Source organism: Astyanax mexicanus, chromosome 15 (genome assembly GCF_023375975.1).
Source record: "Astyanax mexicanus isolate ESR-SI-001 chromosome 15, AstMex3_surface, whole genome shotgun sequence".
In the NCBI taxonomy this organism is placed as follows: Eukaryota; Metazoa; Chordata; class Actinopteri; order Characiformes; family Acestrorhamphidae; genus Astyanax; species Astyanax mexicanus.
In genome coordinates, this window is record NC_064422.1 from 9,976,312 (window position 1) to 9,996,216 (window position 19,905).

Consider the following 19,905-nt stretch of genomic DNA (forward strand, 5'->3'; position numbering starts at 1 on the left):
AAAAGTTGCTTTATTTCAGCAATTCAGTTCAAAAGTGATCTATTGTAAGTGTTTATTTAATTGTTGTTGATTATGGAGTACAGCCAATAAAAACTCAAAAATCAGTGTCTCAGAAAATATGAAAATTATACAAGAGCAGTAGCCATTGTACCAAGTCCTGCTGGAAAATTAAATCCCCATCTCAAAAACAGTTGTCAGCAGAGGGAAGCATGAAGTGCTGTAAGATTTTGCGAAAAAAGTCTGCACTGACTTTTTAGACTTGATAATAAAACACAGTGGATCAACACCAGCAGATGACAGACATGTCTCTCCAAACCATCACTGATTGGTGGAAACTTCACACTAGACCTCGAGCAGTTTGGACTGTGTGTCTCTCCACTCTTCCTCCAGACTCTGATCCCTTGATTTACAAATGAAATTCAAAATATACTGATGATCAGTGATGGTTTGGAGATTTTACAGCACTTTGTGCTTCCCTCTGCTGAAAACTTTTATGGAGATGCATATTTCATTTTCCAGCAGGACTTGGCAAACTGCCAAAAGTACCAATTGGTCTCATATAATATTCTAATTTTCTGAGACACTGACTTTTGGGTTTTCATTGGTTGTAATCAAGTACGATTAAGAACAGCTATGAGGGAATTCAGTGTCTCACAGAATTAATTGTTTAACTAGTTAACAGCATTCAGTACCACTAGATATAATAATAAATAAATGTGACACTAGAAAACAAAAATAGAACCAATGGTCAACAAAAAGCTTACATTACAGGAAATATTAGGTGAGAACACTGTCCTTTTTCTATTTCTTTGAAAGGCCAAGACAGCATCATATCTGCCCACTGGCCTTAGTGATCATCCTATAGCTTTAAATTCTCACAGCAATGCTCCAAACTCTAGTATAAACCCTTATTTGTACAGAAAATAGTTACTTCAACAAAAGCAGGATAAATTCTTCTTTAATACCACCTGATTTCAGACCAACCAAAAACTGCACACATTATTTGTTTTATTGGGTGTTTATTGTTGCTCTCATCATATATTTGCTTTGCGTGTATTCTCCTGACTCGAGTCTGACTTTGTGACTAGTGAACATGTGTGCAAGACACACGGACACTGTGACTGTTTCAGAAATTGAATAACTTTATTGTTTTAAATCAGATAAATCACACAAAGAACAAACCTGCCAAGCTTCTACCTAAAATCCTGCTTCATCCTTTAACTCAGTATTTTGAATTAACTCACACACAGACCTGAACCTCACTGTAAAGAAGGGTGAACTGAGGGAAAGCAAATCTATTGAAACAGAAATACAGTCTGCAGGTCTGGATGAATAAGCTGTACAGTGTGATTAAACAGGCTGAGGTGGAGTGGAGAAGCAGAGGAGATGTTAGAACTTTATAGAGATGGAAAGAAGAAGAAGTCAAGCTCAGGAAGCGGCAGTCTGGTCTTGGAATGAAAGCGGGTCCTGCTTCTACCGGGCTGGGTTTTAGTAAGAGCCCTGGTTCTGGGACCGGTATCCTCCTCGCTGGTAGCCGCCCTGCCTCTGCTGGTAGGAGCCTTTCTGATCTGAGATGGAGAAGAAAAAAAAGAGAGAAAATTAAACACACTGGAAGCTGTTTAAAATGTTCGAGAGAAAGAGAGGCACTGGCACAGTTCAAAACACAAGGAGACGACGCTAGAGAAGAGAGAAGAGGGGATGTGGAGGGAAGAGAAGTGGAAGAGATGATGTGTTTGGAAGAAGAAAAAAAAAAAATTAAGGGCCTTGTTTGTAGTGTCTGATTTTGACAAGTCTTTACTGAAATCTGTATGAAATTATTAAAAAACAACAGAACTACTTTATTTATACGAATAAAACACCAATTAGGCCAGTCACGATAAATTACCAAGGAAATGATTGCGATAAACAATACTATTGTCATTTAAGGTCCATTAAATATCACTGACAATCATAGTACAATAGCATAACAAAGCAATGATAATGCATGTTTTTTTGCATGAAAAATATCGATAAAATATTTTAAGAAAACACTACTACAACAAAATAAAAATGCAATTATATTATTGCATACGATATGATATATGGCACACTGCTTTTTTTTTGTTGCTGTTTTTAACCAAAGAAAAATTCACACTTTTCATTTTCCATTATATGTCTACTAAAGACAGATTATATCTGTCCAGCATCATTTATTTTACTTTAATCCTGTATATATGGAGATATTTGGAGTGCATTATAATACAACTGAGATACTTTAAAAAAACAAACAAACAAAAAAAAACACAAATACAGGAATTTTATCAGATATGTAACGGAATGTAACACAATGATCCAGAATGTCATGATACTAATAATAATGCACTTTAAATATCTCCATATATCCAGAATTTAAGTAAAATAAATGATACTGTACAGACATAAGCTGTCTCTAGTAGATATATAATGGAACTTTTCTTTAGTTACAAACAGCAAAAAGTGTGGGAAATGTATACTTTCTATATATAGACTGTCTAAAGTACTCTTTACGATATATGTGAACAAACACACAAATAAACATAATAGGCAGTATCATCAATGTCCACTTATTTTTCGATAAGTCAATTACTTAAATTATCGTGACAGGCCTTACACCCATAAATAATTACGTATGAGAGGGATTTCCATACTGGCATCAATGTGTGCACTGGCTGAAACACACTGGCAGTGCCACAGAAAAAAAAAACGAATGCCAGGATAGGGTTTTTTTATCCTTTATAAATATTACTTAATAGTAAAAGTTCACATACAAATTAAACCCATGCACAGGAAAGCTTCCCTTCACACCCCAAACACTTAAAATAGACTAAACACTAAACAGGAAACTAAACAGCAGAGACAGTCAGCACATTAAGATTAGGAAGAGGAGAGAGACAGGGAAAGAGATTGGGTGGAGGAATGAATAAAAGTGAGTTAAGGGATAAATTAATGAATTTATTGATAAGCACCTCGTTGGTAACCTTGCCTCTGTTGGTAACCGCCCCTCTGGTCTGAATCTGCACAGAGAAGAGTTTATAGAGGCATGCAGCTGTGGATGCAGCGTGTAGATACATTTTGCTGACATTCTGCCAACATCACTCAGACATGCAGTTCAACAATGACTGAAATATCACAAATTATAAATAAAAATTAAAAGCAAAAATGAAAATAGCTGCTGTCCAAACTCACCATAAAAGGGTGATGTACAGGGGAGTATAGAAAATTACTAGTTTTATAGCAGTACTATAAGGCACACCAGATTAAAAAGCACATTAAGCAACAATAGTAAGGATGCCTTCATAGAAGTGAGCAAGGGTGTCGCCCTGTTTCTCTTCTAATGAAGAAAAAACCTCTCTCTCTTTCAAAGTGAAATAAGCACTGGATGTGAATCTACACATTTATCTCCTGAAAAACGTTCATGTCATGTCATCCTCACTTGAGTCACATGACTGTGATAAAACGTCAAATACATGTATTGTATCAAAAATAAAAGCTCTTAGCTGTGTTTTAGCACTGTTTAGACATCACACAAATCAAAGCAGATCCAAAAAGACAACATTTATATTTTATCATGAATTCTATTGTACATATTTTATAATGAATTAATTGATAAGCACCTCGTTGGTAACCTTGCCTCTGCTGGTAACCGCCCCTCTGGTCTGAATCTGCACAGTGAGAAGAGTTTATAGAGGCATGCAGCTGTGGATGAGTGTACAGGTAGGCATGGGCTATTCTACATTTCGCTGATGTTCAGTCAACAACTCTGACTCGGACATGCAGTTCAGGGATGAACACAGTACACAGTATACAGAGGTCCATCATAAACATGGTGTTTCTCATGCAGTGAAGATAACTAGCTTCTAAAATCACACTATAAATGAATGCTCAGTTATACTGATATAAAGCCCTGTAAAATTACAGCTTCATCAATTGTTTGACTCAATTTGACCACTTGAATTAACCCTTTCAGACCCTACATCCATTACAATGAATAAAGTATTTTCTTTATTATAAAATCCTTTGTTGCACTTTTTGCACACTATTTGAGAGGTGTTATCCTCCATTGAAACAGCAACTTGGCCCCGCCCACTGCACTGGAAAACAGTAGTACTATAGCCATTAAGGCAAAGTAACCGCTACTTTTAAAATAATTTATTTAAATGTGATTTCGAGCATGTTTAATCCTATTTTTTACTGTTTTTTTGTTTATGAAATGAAAAGGTCAATATAAAAATATAATATACATAGGCTTCCAATGCAATGTTTAATGTTTAAAAACAATAGTTTAATAACTATTTTTATAATTGTTATATAGATTTTATATTAAAATATTAGATTATTAATTTCTGTACATAACAGACAGAAAAAGAGATAATTCAGGTCTGAAAGGGTTAACAAACAGAATCAGGAGCGCTCCTGGGTTTTGAGAATGCTTTAAGGCGTCTTCTTTCCCATTTGCATTACCTGTTAGACTAAAAAGGTCATTTCTTTACAGTTTAATTTCATATTTACATATGGCTACATTGCTAACAGAGCTTAAACCAATGAACATTTACTGATTAGCTTGAACACTGTAGCACCTGACAGTTTTTACTGCCATGCATGACCATGATATTATCAATTTGAATTAAACAATTTCATGATGAATATAAAAAAATATGCTCAAAAAGGTCAAGAAATTGACATTTTGGAGATATGAGGTTTCTGCACAACAGCAATGATATTTAGTACTGAGTTACATATTTAGAAAAAAAATTGTGTGGAAAAGAATTCCTCACATATAAATAACTTTAAATTACAATTTAGGTTTTTAGTTTTTACATAACTTACATAAGTTTTTTAAACAGACAGCAACATTTGAAGTGATGCGTAAACTATTTGTTCCTTTAGATACTTGTACATAGTAAGCAGCCCCCTTCAACCTTACATGGAGCTTTCATATTAAACAGTGTGAATATAACCTCCTTATATTTCAGTTAAATGAAAAGAGTAAAATCTGAAAATCACTGCCAAATAAGAATTTATTTTCTCCCAGTCATACTTAAGGTAGATATAAATATTTAATAGACCATTATCGACTCATCTGTGCTTGATGCCACAAAACATGATAATAATCACTCTACCTAATAATGGTTAAAATATCACTATTCATAAAGAACACAGGAAAAATGTTAGCAAATGCAGTTTAAGTGCTGTAAACTGAAATACAGAAGTCTTTGTATATGGCTACATATATCAGATATTACTTACCTCTCTGGTAGCCCTGCTTCTGTTGGTAGCCTCCTTTCTGATCTGTGGAGAAGAATAAGACCATTAACATTTTTACCCAGTTATATAAATGTGTGTGTAACTATTAGTGCAAGTAGAGTAGAGTAGAGTAGTGAGTCCCCACAGGTGAACAGGTTCTGTTTATATACTGAGGTTATAGAGATTTTATGTAAAACGTTTAAGGAGGACGTGCCTGCTCCCACGCGTAGCACAAGCACAAGTGTATAGTTTTAGTTAAAAAAAAAAAAAAAAAAAAAAGATTAAATCTCAAAATTGTTAAAACCACCACAAAAGGGCAGCATGAGCAAATATGAAAGAAAATAATAAAAATAGATAAATATTTTGCTAGTAGAGTCCTCAGGCAACATTCAACTGGTTTGTTTTTTTAAACTTGTGTTACCTGGTTTAAGCCTTTACTCAAATTAAAATTTAAAAAGTAATTAAAACAACAGACTATAGCTTTGTTTTTTTAATCCCTTATATATGCCTTTAAACAGTATAAAATTTTAATATAACTAAAACTAACTAGAACTAAAACTGGTACACAGGATGCTTATCTGCAATTGCACCGAAATAAAAGCAACCCAGAAAAGAAAACTGAACAGAAGAAAGTCAGTCGAAGGTGGAGGAGGAGGAGAGTGAGGGAGTGGGTGGGTGAAAGAGTGAACAAATGAAATAATCTGTTGATAAGCACCTCGTTGGTAACCTTGCCTCTGTTGGTAACCGCCCCTCTGGTCTGAATCTGCACAGTGAGAAGAGTTTATAGAGGCATGCAGCTGTGGATGCAGCGTGTAGATGATGGGCTATTCTACATTTTGCTGACATTCTTCCAACATCACTCAGACATGCAGTTCAACAATGACTGAAATATCACAAATTATAAATAAAAATTAAAAGCAAAAATGAAAATAGCTGCTGTCCAAACTGCATAAAACCATAAAAGGGTGATGTACAGGGGAGTATAGAAAATTACTAGTTTTATAGCAGTACTATAAGGCGCGCTGGATTATAAATTGGATTAAGCTACACTAGTAAGGAGGCCTACATCTAAGTGAGCGAGGAAGTCGCCATATTTCCCTTCTAATGGAGAAAAACCCTGTCTTTCAAAGTAAAATAAGCAATGGATGTGAATCTACATAGATTTATCTCCTGAAAAACGTTTATTTGGGCGAGTTAAGCACTTCCATGTCTTTACAGTAAGCATAGATTCCCAGTATTTTCTCTAAAAGTGAGTTTTCAGTAAAGTTTCTCCAGCATTAAGACTGGGTGCAGCAGCTAATACTAATAACACTGTACTTAAGATAAAGTGGCTTTACTGCTCCTTAACACCAGACTAGAAGAATTCATATATAAGGCGTACCTGATTATAAGGCATCCTGTAGATTTTTGGGAACATTAAAGGCTTTTGAGTGTGCCTTATAGTCAGAAAAAAATACAGTATAGAGTAATAGGTTTTTGGCTTTTGGAGGAGTTTGCTTAATCAACATATTTCGGGATCAGCTACACTGGTCAGTATATATATTAATCATTATTGTTATGGTTTCTTTTGTGGCATTACATTACTTTCACAGACAGCACGTGATAAAATGTCAAAAAGACATTAAATCATAAATAATTTAATATATTTAGCATATTCTGATTTAAAAAACATTTTCCCCCCTGGTATAGTATTGTGGCTAACTCTGCTCTTCCCATCATACCCTGGGCTATGACGGCATAAACTGAAATATAAAATACACTATAGTTTCTAGCTACATTTTAAAAAGAGTAAAAAGAGGGTGATTAATGCTGCTTAGCTAGATGAGCAACAAATCTGCTACCACTGAAATGTTTGTCATTTCAATGCAGTTAATACAAATATAATGAATTGTGAATGGATAAAAAAAGCAAATAAATAAAAACTGAAATGTCACTATATTAAAAAAAAAATCAACCAGCCCTAGCATAAACCATTAAATATATAAAAGAAATTTATGTTAAAATTGTTTTTTTTTGGCTCCACCTTAAATATGGTGTCATTTTTGCTTTTTGGTCAATATCTCAGTAGCGTACTGAAAACACAGCCCTGTACGAAGCTACTCACCTCTGTTGAAGTATCCTCCATAGACGCCCTGTTTGAGGTCAAAGACACGCTCATTGTTCTCCACTAGGCCGCCCAGCTTCTCAGCCAGCTGGAGCGCCATGTTCTGCAGGGAGGTGGGCTCTGTTCTGTGCATCACTACTGTCTGAGTGGGCTGGTCCAGAGACGCCTGGGAGCGAGAGCATCACAAAACCGTTTACTAACCTTTTACAAATCTACTCAACTCCAACAGAGTCAGAATGAAGAGCAGCCACAGTTCGTTTACCATCAGCTCCTCGTTGATGATCATTTTACTGATAATGCTGTGTACTGTGGGCAACTCCAGCTGAAACATCTCTGATAAAGTCTCCATGCTGCAGAAAGAAGAAAGAAACAAGGGTGATAAAACACAGATGGCATAAAGAGCAGACCATCATCAGTACACAGGCAGTGTGGGTTCAGCTAAGCCAGGGGTCACCAACATGGTGCCCGCGGGCACCAGGTAGCCCGCAAGGACCTTATGAGTAGCCCGCAGGCCTGGTCTAAAAATAGCATTTTTGTTGCTATTCTTTTTTTTTTTAATCACAGTTGCATTGATGTAATTTTAGATTATATTACATTAATATTAGCTTAGAGAGCCTATAGTTTATATATTATTATACAATATAATGTAATATAATATGTAATATTATATTAAAATATAATATAAAATGTAAACACTTGCAGAGATTTATAATAATAGTGTTGCCTATTGATATCTGTGTCTTCACATAGATGAATGTCATTAATTATTAATAATAACATATAATTAAAGGTAAATTGAGAAAATTTGTAATTTCACGAGTGTGTATCAAACTGGTAGCCCTTCGCATTAATTGGTACCCAAGAAGTAGCTCTCAGGTTCAAAAAGGTTGGTGACCCCTGAGCTAAGCAAATGCACGTTAGCTGGTAAAAGTACCTGATGGAGTCGTATACACTGCTGTAGGTGAACAGGTAGGTGCGCAAAGACTCCTCCTGAATCTTCCTGTAAAAGAAAAGCACAAATTGTGAAGTATAATCCAGTGTCTAAGGAGAGCTCTGTCTCATCTCTGAGTTTCCCCAGTGGCTGTGTTTACACCAGGTCAGAGACTTATATCAACACATGGGCTTAAAAACAGTTTTGAATCACTGATTTGAATTTGCACTCGAGAATTAATTCACCCAATTAGTCGACTCTGCCCTCAAGCTATTGTGTTTAAGTTCCTGAAGGCATCCAAAGACGACACAGGTCACATGATTCAAGAAATATCAGCAGATTTTGAAGTTTTAATGTCTCCCAGCCTTCAAGTTATAACTGTCACAGTTTGTTGCCATGCACAAGTGAATTTAAGAAATAAAACTGCTACCCAAAAAGGACACCAATTAATTGTTCATTATTAATTGAAATATGTAAATTTTCCTGCGTATTTTCAATTGTTCTTTAATCTAAACCATAAAATATTTTATCTGATTTTTCGATTAAATCACTGGGATTTTCAGTAGAATCCCCTAAAATATGAGAGCTGCGGCTAATAAAATAATCGATAGCTGCTGCATACAGGGTTCATACATGTTTTAACCAATACATTTCCAAATTACTAAATTACTAAGCAAACTCTGAATTGGTGCATTTGTTAGCTTAAAATAGCTTTTCTCCGTCAACAGATAAAAAAAAAAAAAAAAAGATTTGTAGATTGCAAATTTATGACCTTTCTAAACTTTTGGGGGTATTTTTATTTTTCCAAAACTGATCCAGGCCTGGAAACTACTATTTTGAAATTTCCAGGTTTTTCATGACCGTACAAATCCTGCTTATGGAGATTATTAAAGCAGAGTCAGCAAAGTGTGTGATTTTCCAGCCAGGCTAATCACAAACAACCCACTGCAGCAGCAGGTCATCAAACACTGATACACTTGTATTCCAGCTGTAAATCAAGACACCATTTATTCCCGTATTAGCAGCTAAGGCTAAGATATCTAGTTCGATGGTTATACACAGCTTGTGAAGCTCTTGGTTCACTACATCTTGGTGCATTGGAAATAAGCATACAGCATTAAATTTCATCATTACGTACCTGACGAGCATTTCACGGACCCGCTGGGCCTCAGGGAACAGGTCCCACACTTTGCTGTTCATTTTCTCATTGATGATAAATGAATGACAAGTGCGCCAGTCGCCCATCTTCATGGCTTTACTGGCAGCCACCACATGCTCCCTCATGCTCTCAGGGGGTCCTGCAGGAGCACAGAGAGGTAAATCAGTGTTCAGAGCTCAGCTGTAACATGGTCTCGGTACATTAGAAGCTATAGTTTGTGTGCATTTGCTCCTCCCTCTCATCCTACTCACCCAGGAGGGGCTGTCTCTCGCCCACTCGCAGCTGGTGATGGAACTGCTTGCTGATCATTCTGCGGCGAGCATCAAACTCGTGGGCTGCCATGTAGGGGATCTCCAGCAGCATGGCTGAAACCAGGTACACACACTCCAGCAGCTCCAGGTTGATATGCATGTGGAAAGGCACCTGGGAGAGACACGCAAATACACAATTTCAGTTCAACTAAACACAATAATAGGAAATCTATCCATCTACTACTTTCATCCACGCTTCATTTTCCTCCAAACACCTCCAGACACACCGCTTTGCTTTACACCATGGCATAACCTCCACATTTAGTATGATTTGGTAAAGTGGGTGGAAAGAACAGATACTCCAAATAAATGTTTGGTTTTTCACTTCAAGTAAAAACAAGGGGCACATTAAAAACAAACTGTGCTTTTGTAAAAGCGCATCTACACTGCTTAATTAAAGAAAAAGAAAATTAAAAGTGCAGTTTGAGTTTCACGTTTTTATATTCCTTTAATTTGTTTTGAAATGGTGAAGAAGCTCATTGGTCAGCCTTAGTTCAGGTCTGAGTGAGGGTGTCTGCTCTGAAGATCTGTGTTTTGTTTAGTAGTGGGTTAAAATAAACACTGTCAAAATAAAAATGTTTTAACCGTTTAACGGCCTGGGTCCGTTCAGAGGCTCCTGCAATACAGCTAAAGATTTCAGGTGCAACTCGCCTGTGAACTTTGGTTCTACACTACGTTCATTTCGTTTTCGCACATTCTTTCAGACTGTCTGTACCGTGTACACATACTGTGATTAAAGAAAACATGTACCCCTACATCCCTACAACGTAGGTGTTTCCAGTAAAAAGGCCAGTGAGTGGAAGCACAAAAGGCGATGTGTACCCCTAATGAAATGTCTGTACCTGTCTTCTCTTTTCAATCTTCTCTTGCTCTGCGTTCCTCTCCTGCATGTTCCTCATTAGCAGGCCCTGACCCAGCAGCTCCTTGGCTCTGCCACTCGACTGGATGTCCAGCAGTGCATTGTGGGCGTCTTTGATCATCCCCTGGCGGAAGGCACAGATGCCCAGCTGCACCATGGTCCTGTTATACAAGATCTGAGGAGGGAAAAAAAATAAATTAATCAAAACTCAGTCCGGCTGGTTCTCCTAGCGTGAAAGAGTAAATCAAACATTACGTATTTTTCACACTACAAGACGCACTTATAATCCTTTAATTTTCCCCGAAAAATTGTCAGTATGCCTTTTAATTCAGTGTGTCTTATGTATGTATTTTACCAGTCAGGTTATAAAGAGCAGTAAAGCCACTCCGCCGAATTGCAGCGTTATTCAGGAGTTTCAGTTCAGCTCTCCAGAACTGGAGCTGGAGATGTATTAGCATTAACCGCTAACCGGCATTTCCCCTTTCAGAGGGGAGTATTAATCGGCCTGTAGCCTGCTGCTAACTCCGGCTAGCACTGCTGGAGCAGCATTTGCATTACCCACTAACCACACTCGCTATTTTCCCTTTCAGAGGGGAGTATTATCAACCTGTAGATTGCTTCTAACCCTGCCTAGCACTGCTGGAGCGGTTAGCCGCTAATGCTAATGGTCCAGCCTAGTGTTGGAGAAATTCGCCAATCTAAACCTAATGTAAATAAATCACTTAAGCACTTCAGTCGCCCAAATAAACAGTTTAAGAGAGAAATCTGTGTAGATTAACATCCAGCGCTCGTTTAACTTTAAAAGAAAATATTGTTTTATTACAGTTTTGTTTACTTAGCTTAGCTTTACTTAACTTAGTTAACACCCCCCTCCCCCACCACCCAGCAGCGAAACCTGCTGTATTACAAGTTCCTTATAGAGCCTCCTAAAATGTGCCTTATAATCCGGTGTGCCTTTGAATGAAAATAGATGTTCATTGATAATGAGCCTTATAATATGATGCGCCTGAGTGCAAAAAATACTGTAATATGACTCACACAACTCAATCAGGGCATATTTAAGTGCATAGGTTAGTACCTGCACTGGAGGATCAGCGTGCTGAATGTTGTCCTGCAGGTGGCTCATGAGCATCAGGTCGCGGGCCTGGTACCAACGGCTGTGCAGTGCATGGTGGTAGATGTGGCACAGGATGGCGCAGGTACGGATGCGGTCGGTACGGTCCTTGGCGTAGATGAACTTGCACAGACGGTCCATGATGACTGCACTGTCCTCTCCCTCGCTCTCTTCTTGGTCTTGCTCAGACTGTTAAAAGGTAGGCGGAGTCAGATTTAAAAAAAAAAAAAAAAAAAAAAAACCTTATGCAGAAACTGAATTTATTTTAATAGTCATTTTTTTAATAGTCACTTTATTTTAAGTCATTAACTCAACTTATTAACCACGTATACATGTACATATACACTATGTCAAAAGTTGTAGAACACCCCTATAGCTTAGTATTTTTACATCTTAGCAATGACTTTATTAATGTATGTCAACTGTCAGACTGCTAATTCTTCTCTTCTCTGCCGAGACTAAGTCTATAATCATGTTAATCTGAGCTAAAGGCTGAAGCTGTTTCCATGAGGGTCAGCCAGACGTCTTCCTGTACCAGGAGGTGTAGAAAACAGTACTCATCGCTTTCTAGCTACATCTGTAATTTCTCTAAATAAAGGACATCTACTTTTAATAGTTACAGAGCTCTCTGTGTCTTTTTCTAGTTATTATGATGATGAAAGTGTGAATGGGCTGTAAGTGTGTAAATGCTGGAGTACAGAATAACAGCAGTAACACCATCTGTTCAAGCACTGCTTTATATTACATACCTAGGCTGTGTAAACTGATATTTCCTTAAAATCAGTTTCCAAAGCTCAGATTATTTCCATTACCACTTGACAACCGCAAGTGGATAACCAATGAATTGATTGCTAAAACTTTTTTGTACAGTACTTATTACTTTCTTCAGTTTTTTCTTTAGTTTTTATTCAGTGGATTTTGCACAGTTTTCAGTTACTGACTGGACCTGAAGAGCTTAAATAGCAAAAACCATTATTAAAAAAAAGTGGGATGTTTTAAAACTTTTGAGTGGTAGTGTATGCTACATATTCCTACAACAAATAGAAAGGTAAGACAATGAGGCTCTGCTCACCTTGCTCTCTCCCTGAATGCCCATGGAGCGGCGGTGGGTCTTGTAGTCGAACTTGTAGTAGGTGTGCATGATCCTGCGCAGGTAGACACGACACACCTCCTCGGTGCTGCCTTTACTCTCCAGGTACTGCAGCAGCCGGTCAATGATGTTGCACACACAGCCCTCGTCCTTCAGGTTATCCACGTACTCTGAAATGGAAGATTTATCATTTTAAGGTGGGCAAAACAATAAGAATAACCAATCAGTTAAATTAGATATTAAATTAAAGATCCTAATAAACTGATCTGAAGCATAAGAAACCCCCCGCAAAGCTCACCTTGTGAATGAGGGTCCGTGTTCTGCATGATCTTGGTAAACTCCTCATCCATCCTCTCCACCAGGGTCAGGATGCAGCCACGGACACGGAAAGGCTGGAATACAACACAGACAAGCAGGTTAAACCTTCTACTCCTAACATTTCACACAATGATCTGAACTTACTACTCCTTACATTTTAAAAAATAGCCTTGTTCATTTCAGCTCGTTTTCATTCCGGCTTCTCATTGTTCAATAAAACCCCTATCCAGATAAATCTCTCCATCCAGATATACCATTCCAACTAGGGGTGGGCAATATTGTATCGTACACAATATATCGTGACACAGAAATATCATGATATTAAAAATCCATATCGTGATAATAGGGCTGTTCTGTCTTAAAAGTAGTCTATTATTTACTGTGTAGCTTTAGGTGTATTTATTGTATAATTGTTTTAGTTTGCAGTTTATATGCATGCACTAAATATTCTGCAATATTTTTTGCTGCATAATATTATGTTATGCTATATTATTTATTTTGCCACATTATGATTATTCTATTCTGTTATACTATATTCCTGAAATTAATTAATTATTTTAGTTTTCCTATATCGCCAAGTATATCGTTATCGCAAAAATACCCTGAAATATTGTGATATTATTTTAGAGCAATATTGCCCACCCCTAATTCCAACACCCTACTGGTTTATACTGTGATCCATCACACCTGCACACGTTAGACGTGGTTCGGCCTAAGCTTTTGTTCTTAACGGCTTTATTTTTTCCCCTTACATTACTTTTACTTTTTTTAAACTTTAAGTAGTTTTAAACCAGTACCTTTACTCTTTTACTTGAAATAAAAAAGCTTGAGCTGATACTTCTTCAACTTCTACAGAAGTATTTTAAACCCTAGTCTCTATACTTCTACCTACAGAGTAATGAATGTGAATACTTTTCACACCTTTGATCAGAACTATCTGGCCAAACAACTGAAATACTCCTAATAAACCATCCAATATCTGTTTAACCCATAACGTGGTTCTTGAGCACTGACCTGCTCAGAGACGGCCAGGTTCTCACTGTCCTCAGCGATGTTCTCGCCAATGAAGATGTTGTTGTTACCAAACAGAATGTCCAACAGCTCATTAATGCAATCCAGACACTTCTTCCACATATCCGGCTGAAAGTGTAGAGCGGTAGATAGCGGAAAAGGGAGAGTGAAGTAGAGAGAGAAAATAAATAAGAGAAAATAGAAGCACATACATTCAAACTATGATAGAAAATTGAAAGATGTGCACGTGAATAAACGCTAATGTCCGTGTAAACGTCTCCAACCTTCATGAATGTTGCCAGGTTGGGGTTGTAGTCATAGAGGGAGGCGATGATGTTGAACTTGATCTTCACAGAGATGCCTTGTCCAAGGTTGTGCTCCTCTGAAATTGCTGCCAGAGCGTGGAGGAGCTCAATCTGAGCAGCTCTGAAACACACAAAGTGAAATTAGAAATTAATGATCACACCTTTAAATCTAGGCCAGTTTTTATACTGGTGTCCACAGTGCCAATAATGCCTTGTATGGCATTTTCCTTTCCACCTTAATTGCAGAGCAGTTCTGTACAAGTGCCATATTCTTAAATTTTATATTATTTTGTATTTTATTTTACAATACATCACAGGATTGTATAATTCATATGCACCTTTCCTTTTTTGAGTAGTTTGTCAATATAAATTACAATAAAACTACTCCATTCCATAATAACTTTTAGTCACATAAATAATGGGCATCAAACGTAAAAATAAAATTTTAGGGACAAAACATAAAAAAAATAAAAAAAAAATACTCAATGACATCCTTAAACACAAAACCAGGTCTATAACAGGGCACAACTGAAATATCCCATTTATATATATTTTGCAGCTGCACCATTTAAGGTGGAACTGAAATTATCCATCAAAAAACAACCAAAAGAGGGCACTCTAGAGCAAATTTCCCAATTATGTAAATCCTACCTGTCTGTTCCTTTCTTTCCTCGAGCCTGCAGGATCTCATTCAGCTTCTTCACCACCACAGTCGTATTGATCTCTGTGCCCTTGGCGAACATCTTCGGTTTCTCCTTCACCAGCGGCACGCCTCCCTTCACCTTCTCCCACTCTCCTCCCTCCATCTCCAGGGCCTCCTCCTCGGCCTCCTCCTCAGCACGCTCCTTCTTCTTGCTCCTCTTCTTACGGTCCTCCTTCTTACGATCGCCCATCCTGTCTCCATCCATCGCAGCTCTGAAAGAGTGAGGAGAACGCTCAGTTTTCAGTTAACACACAGGATGGAGGACCTTAAATCTGGACCTTGAATCCAGTTTATCTTCCAGTGATTACATAGAATCCACCACTGCAAACTGAACTTAAGGTCCAGATTTGATGATCTAAGACTTTCTGCATTAACACCAAAACAATATGAATGTTTATATAAAATTTAAAATGTTAAAACTGCTGTTTTGTACTTCAATCCAGGTTTCTAGACAACATTGTGCCTTATTAAAATTGTGTTCATTGAACACAAGCTCTCATTACTTAACTACCAACATAAACCTCATACTATTTAAACACCCAAATTAAAAACCGCAAATTAAGTTACATATCTTTGACCATTACTAACTTTTTGAGGAAGGCCACAGCCAGAGAGCCAGCATTTCCTTCGTTGTCCTCACTCTCACTGCCGCTGTCTGTGGAGTCAGACCCCCAGATTTCATCATCGTCGTCACTGCCGCTGTCCGATTCATCATCCTAAACAACACAAGTAAAATCAATTAACATCACCAGCGAAAACAAATCCTACCTTAATAGTAGATTTTTTATTGTGATGATAAATATGAACTCACAGCTCCCTTAAGGAACTTGCTGGCCTCAGGAGCTGCTTCAGCTGCCGGCTTCTTCTTCATGAAGCTTTTAGCGGTGGCACTTTCTTCAGCATCGTCCTCACTATCCATGGATGAACCTGGAGTTCACACACAAAATAAGGACTTAATATGAACACTTACTACCAACAGTCAGTCCACTGTTGATATTGAACAGTTAATAAATAAATCTGTATATAAACACACATACCAGATTCAGCTTCCTCCTTCTCTTCCTCCTCCTCTGCTGACTGTTCCGGGTTCTGAAAGCAACAAGAGTAGACATTTAATGACAAAAACGATGAATACAAAGTGGAATCAATACTTATTAACAGTGTTTTTAAGGCGATATTGACAACAAACCTCCTTGTAGTTCGCAATGTCTGTCTCAAAGTCCCGGTTGTATTTGCGGATCTTCTGGCGCAGGGTGCTGAGGGCTTTGGCGTTGTTTTTGTTCATCTTCTTCTTCCCTTCTTTGTCCTCCCATAACTGCCAAAGTAAAATCATCAACTTAAAATGAGCCATCTCAAAACAAGGAGTTTTGAAAAACAGATGGTGCAAACTCTCCTATTGTATCAGCAATAAATGAACCTTGAAGAACTTCTTTTTTCTTTAAGACTGTGTTATAATTTCTGGAAAAAATAATCATAATTCCTGTTTAAAATGACGCACCTGGTTGAGGTAATCCTCCAGGTCAGCAAGAAGGCGGATGTAAAACTGTGGCACTCCCTCTTTATCCACGATCGCTTTACTCTTTAAAAACGCTCGACATAACTGTTCAAACTCTTCCAGACATTTCGCCATGTCTCTGATCTTCATAGCATTGCGGATGGTCTTGATCAGGTTTGTCAGCTCCTCAAACCTGGGAGGAAGGGACCAGGTTATGGATTAAATTATTTTCCCATTTCATAAATAAATGAATAAATCAATTTCTAAGGCCCAATTTGTTCCAATACCAGTTTAATTTTTGAGCCCTTTACTCTTACATACTTAAAAGGACCTTAATCTTAGAGATAGACACTTAGAGCTAAATCATCTGCAAAGTGACCAAAACTTTACCTCTTGTCCTTGGCACTTCGTACCACTCTTTTAGTGTCCTCCTCATCATCACTCAGCAACAGATTCCTGAAGAAACACAGACATATTGCACACTGAAAACACATTATGAGTATTGCAATGTCAGTTTTGTAGCAATGCCCAGCCATAATAATGGATACTGGAAGGAGAGAACATGCACTCACTGCTTGTTGAAAGCAGCTCCGGTTGCTTTAGGAGTGATCTCCTCGGCGGATGAGGACTCCTCCGACTCACTGTCGGATCCAGTAGCAAAAAAACGGGACATCGCTGAAGGTCTTGATCACTGCGGATTATAAGACATTAAGAGACTGTGAAAAAACTGTAAAAATGCATTATTTTTTACCGTTATTGTTTTATTTATAGGCTATTATTACCGCTGTTGACACCAAAAGCTGCTTAATATGGCTCTAAAAACAAACACCATTTATAAAAATGCATCCAGCTAAAACTAAAATAAACAAAGGTCCAGGTTTTTCTGAGAATAATAGTCATAGCAATAGTAATAGTTTTTAAAAGAGGTGAACTACAGAGAAGAATCATATCATAGTCATAACATTCACATGATCTTTGGAGTTGTCGTGGCAACTGCTGCCTGTATTAAAAGGACCCCACTTTCTACACATGACCTTAAATACTGTAATCTACACAACAAAAATGTGTTATTTAATATTCTAAACAATAACTTATAATGTACTGTAAGATAAACATTAATTGCACTTCAACGGTGTGACCTGACATGATTTTTTTTAAATGCATCCTGGATTAGGGTTGGCTGATATGACCAAAACCTTGGAAACCAAAAAGTTTGGTTTCGGTCAATATGATTTGAATACCCACATTACCAATATAAAGGCCACAGAAAAACTACCAATAATGCACAAAACAGACATCTGTACCTACAAACGTCTGAAAAATGTATTAAGTTAGTGAAATGTCCTCTGTAATAAATGTCAGTCAGTGACCGATGCAGTAAAAAAAAAAAAGCTCTGATTATGCAGTTTGAGTTTGTAGGTTTACATAAAGCTGTTTTTTCTTCATTGTCTGAATAAATTCAGCATTATTTACAACGTAGAAAAAAATAGTTGTGGTGTGTAGTATTGTGTTATACACACAGTAATAATGATTTATGAAATCCATAGTTGTAATAGAAGCACTCTTTTTAAAATAGTCTATTATTTGCTGTAAATTTTATGGTTATATTTTATTTAGTATTAATCTACAATGCAAAACATTTTAAAATAATAATAAAACAAAAACTTTTGAATGATAGCTGGTACTGTAACTTTATGAATACAAATAGGGTGGCTCTGTCTTTGAGAGCATTATTCACAATGTCAGGTTTTGTATAGAAAACATTTTGTATCGAACTGACACACACACGCACACACAAATACAGACAGACAAACAGACAGACATTCCACACACACAATAGACAGACAGACAGACACACAGGGTCTAACCAGCCGGTAGCCGCTTTCAATTCATTGCGCCAGCTGTTATCAGTAACGACCACCATCAGTTAGCTTGTTAGCTACCACACCGGTAGTTGCTCTAAACCTGGGCCCAGTCCAGCCGACCATCCAGCGATGTCGCTCACAAATCGAGCCCGCTGATTCGAGCCGGCCCCCGTATCCCCCACAGTGCCGAACAGCGCGCGAGGGAAGGCCGGGCCCGGCCCCACACCGGCGCGCAGCCCGGAGCCTCAGTCTGATCCTCCTACCCCCCGCACAACACTCCCACAGCCTCTCACCTGCTAGCGGGCGGAACGGGTATCGAGTCCGGGTACAGGGATGATCGGGCTACGGTTTTGATCCAGATCTGCAGTTTATCCGCGCGGACTGGCAGCGTGCGCCTACGAGCCGTATCGCTCACTTCCGGCGAGAGACAGGAAAGAGGGAACGCGCGTCTGACCTGCAGCGCGAGACCCCAAATACCTACCCTGCCCCCCAGTGCAGCGGAGCAGTACTGCACCCTCTCTACAGCACCAGTGAAGAGTTTTGATATTTTAGTAGCTCTCATTGTTTAGATGACAGTTTTGCACATCTCTGCTGGATTTTCTCAGTCAGCTTTATGAGGTAGAGTCACCTGGAATTCAGGCTTTCAGTTAACAGCTGTGCTAAACTCATCAAGAGTTAATTACTTTAATTTCTTGTCTAGTTTGAGAGCATCAGTTGTAAAGTATTGAAGAGGTAGAGTTACAGGTATACAGTGAATAGTGAATATTTGAGTAATCTTCTAATCCAGATTATGGCAAGGTCAGTCGATGAAAAACATTATGATGAAACTGGCTCTCATAAGGATCGCCACAGGAAAGGAGGCGCAAGAGTTTCTTCTGTTCCACAGGATAAGTTCTTCAGAGTTACCAGCCTCAGAAACTGCAAGATAACAGCTCCCCAGATAAGAGCACCTAAATACTACAGAGTATTTTGGTTTGTTTAACACTTTTAAGTTACTACATAATTCCTTGTATTCATTCACTGTCATTAATTTACAGTGTAGATTTTTACTGGTAATTTAAAAAATAACTGAGTTGTTAAACAATTTTTTAAGGGGTTAAACTCCATAAGCCTTTTAAACATGATCTGGCTGCATCTGTTTACCAACCAGTCAGCTCATAAAAACCTGTTTTCTTTGGAAAAAACGTAAATATAAAGATATGTTTTCTCTGTTATTATATATTTTCTAAAATTAAAGAAAAATCTCATCCAAGTAGTATAGTGAAAGAATGGGTTTCCTCTCAGGAGCTCAGTGAACTCCAGTGTGGTACCGTGATTAGATGCAGCACCTGTGCAACAAGTCAAGTCGCAGAAATTTCCTCACTATGACAAAGGCCTT

At 37.9% G+C, this 19,905-nt stretch overlaps 1 protein-coding gene across 12 annotated transcripts; it reads right to left on the reverse strand.

The window, feature by feature from the left end:
* Positions 1 to 1,124: 1,124 nt before the first annotated feature.
* eif3c (eukaryotic translation initiation factor 3, subunit C) lies at positions 1,125 to 18,956 on the reverse strand. 12 transcript variants are annotated; one of them, XM_007248693.4, is made up of 25 exons: positions 18,821 to 18,956; positions 17,235 to 17,353; positions 17,053 to 17,118; positions 16,666 to 16,855; positions 16,357 to 16,482; positions 16,205 to 16,256; positions 15,979 to 16,094; positions 15,756 to 15,883; positions 15,116 to 15,379; positions 14,444 to 14,585; positions 14,163 to 14,288; positions 13,129 to 13,222; positions 12,813 to 13,000; positions 11,705 to 11,929; positions 10,610 to 10,801; positions 9,708 to 9,879; positions 9,436 to 9,595; positions 8,301 to 8,366; positions 7,629 to 7,716; positions 7,367 to 7,532; positions 5,978 to 6,025; positions 5,266 to 5,307; positions 3,633 to 3,680; positions 2,985 to 3,032; positions 1,366 to 1,568 (listed from the first exon to the last, which is right to left on the reverse strand). In XM_007248693.4, exons 2-25 carry the CDS (start codon positions 17,333 to 17,335, stop codon positions 1,489 to 1,491), a joined length of 2,928 nt encoding a protein of 975 aa, XP_007248755.2. In that variant the 5' UTR covers positions 17,336 to 17,353; positions 18,821 to 18,956; the 3' UTR covers positions 1,366 to 1,488. The 12 variants fall into 12 exon arrangements, with proteins under 12 accessions (XP_049320251.1, XP_007248755.2, XP_022524960.1 ...); XM_022669239.2 differs by lacking the exon at positions 5,978 to 6,025; XM_049464292.1 differs by lacking the exon at positions 5,266 to 5,307.
* Between the last annotated feature and the right edge of the window lie 949 nt (positions 18,957 to 19,905).

What these genes read in the sequence shown, in the direction of transcription:
- eif3c (XM_007248693.4), bottom strand. Translation starts at nt 17,335, where the DNA reads ATGTCCCGTTTTTTTGCTACTGGATCCGACAGTGAGTCGGAGGAGTCC. An exon ending in TGGAGGATACTTCAACAGAG is followed by an intron (nt 6,026 to 7,366) that starts GTGAGTAGCTTC and finishes CTCACTGTGCAG; the next exon opens with ATTCAGACCAGAGGGGCGGT. An exon ending in GAGGCAAGGTTACCAACGAG is followed by an intron (nt 1,569 to 2,984) that starts GTGCTTATCAAT and finishes TCTCCATCTCAG; the next exon opens with ATCAGAAAGGCTCCTACCAG.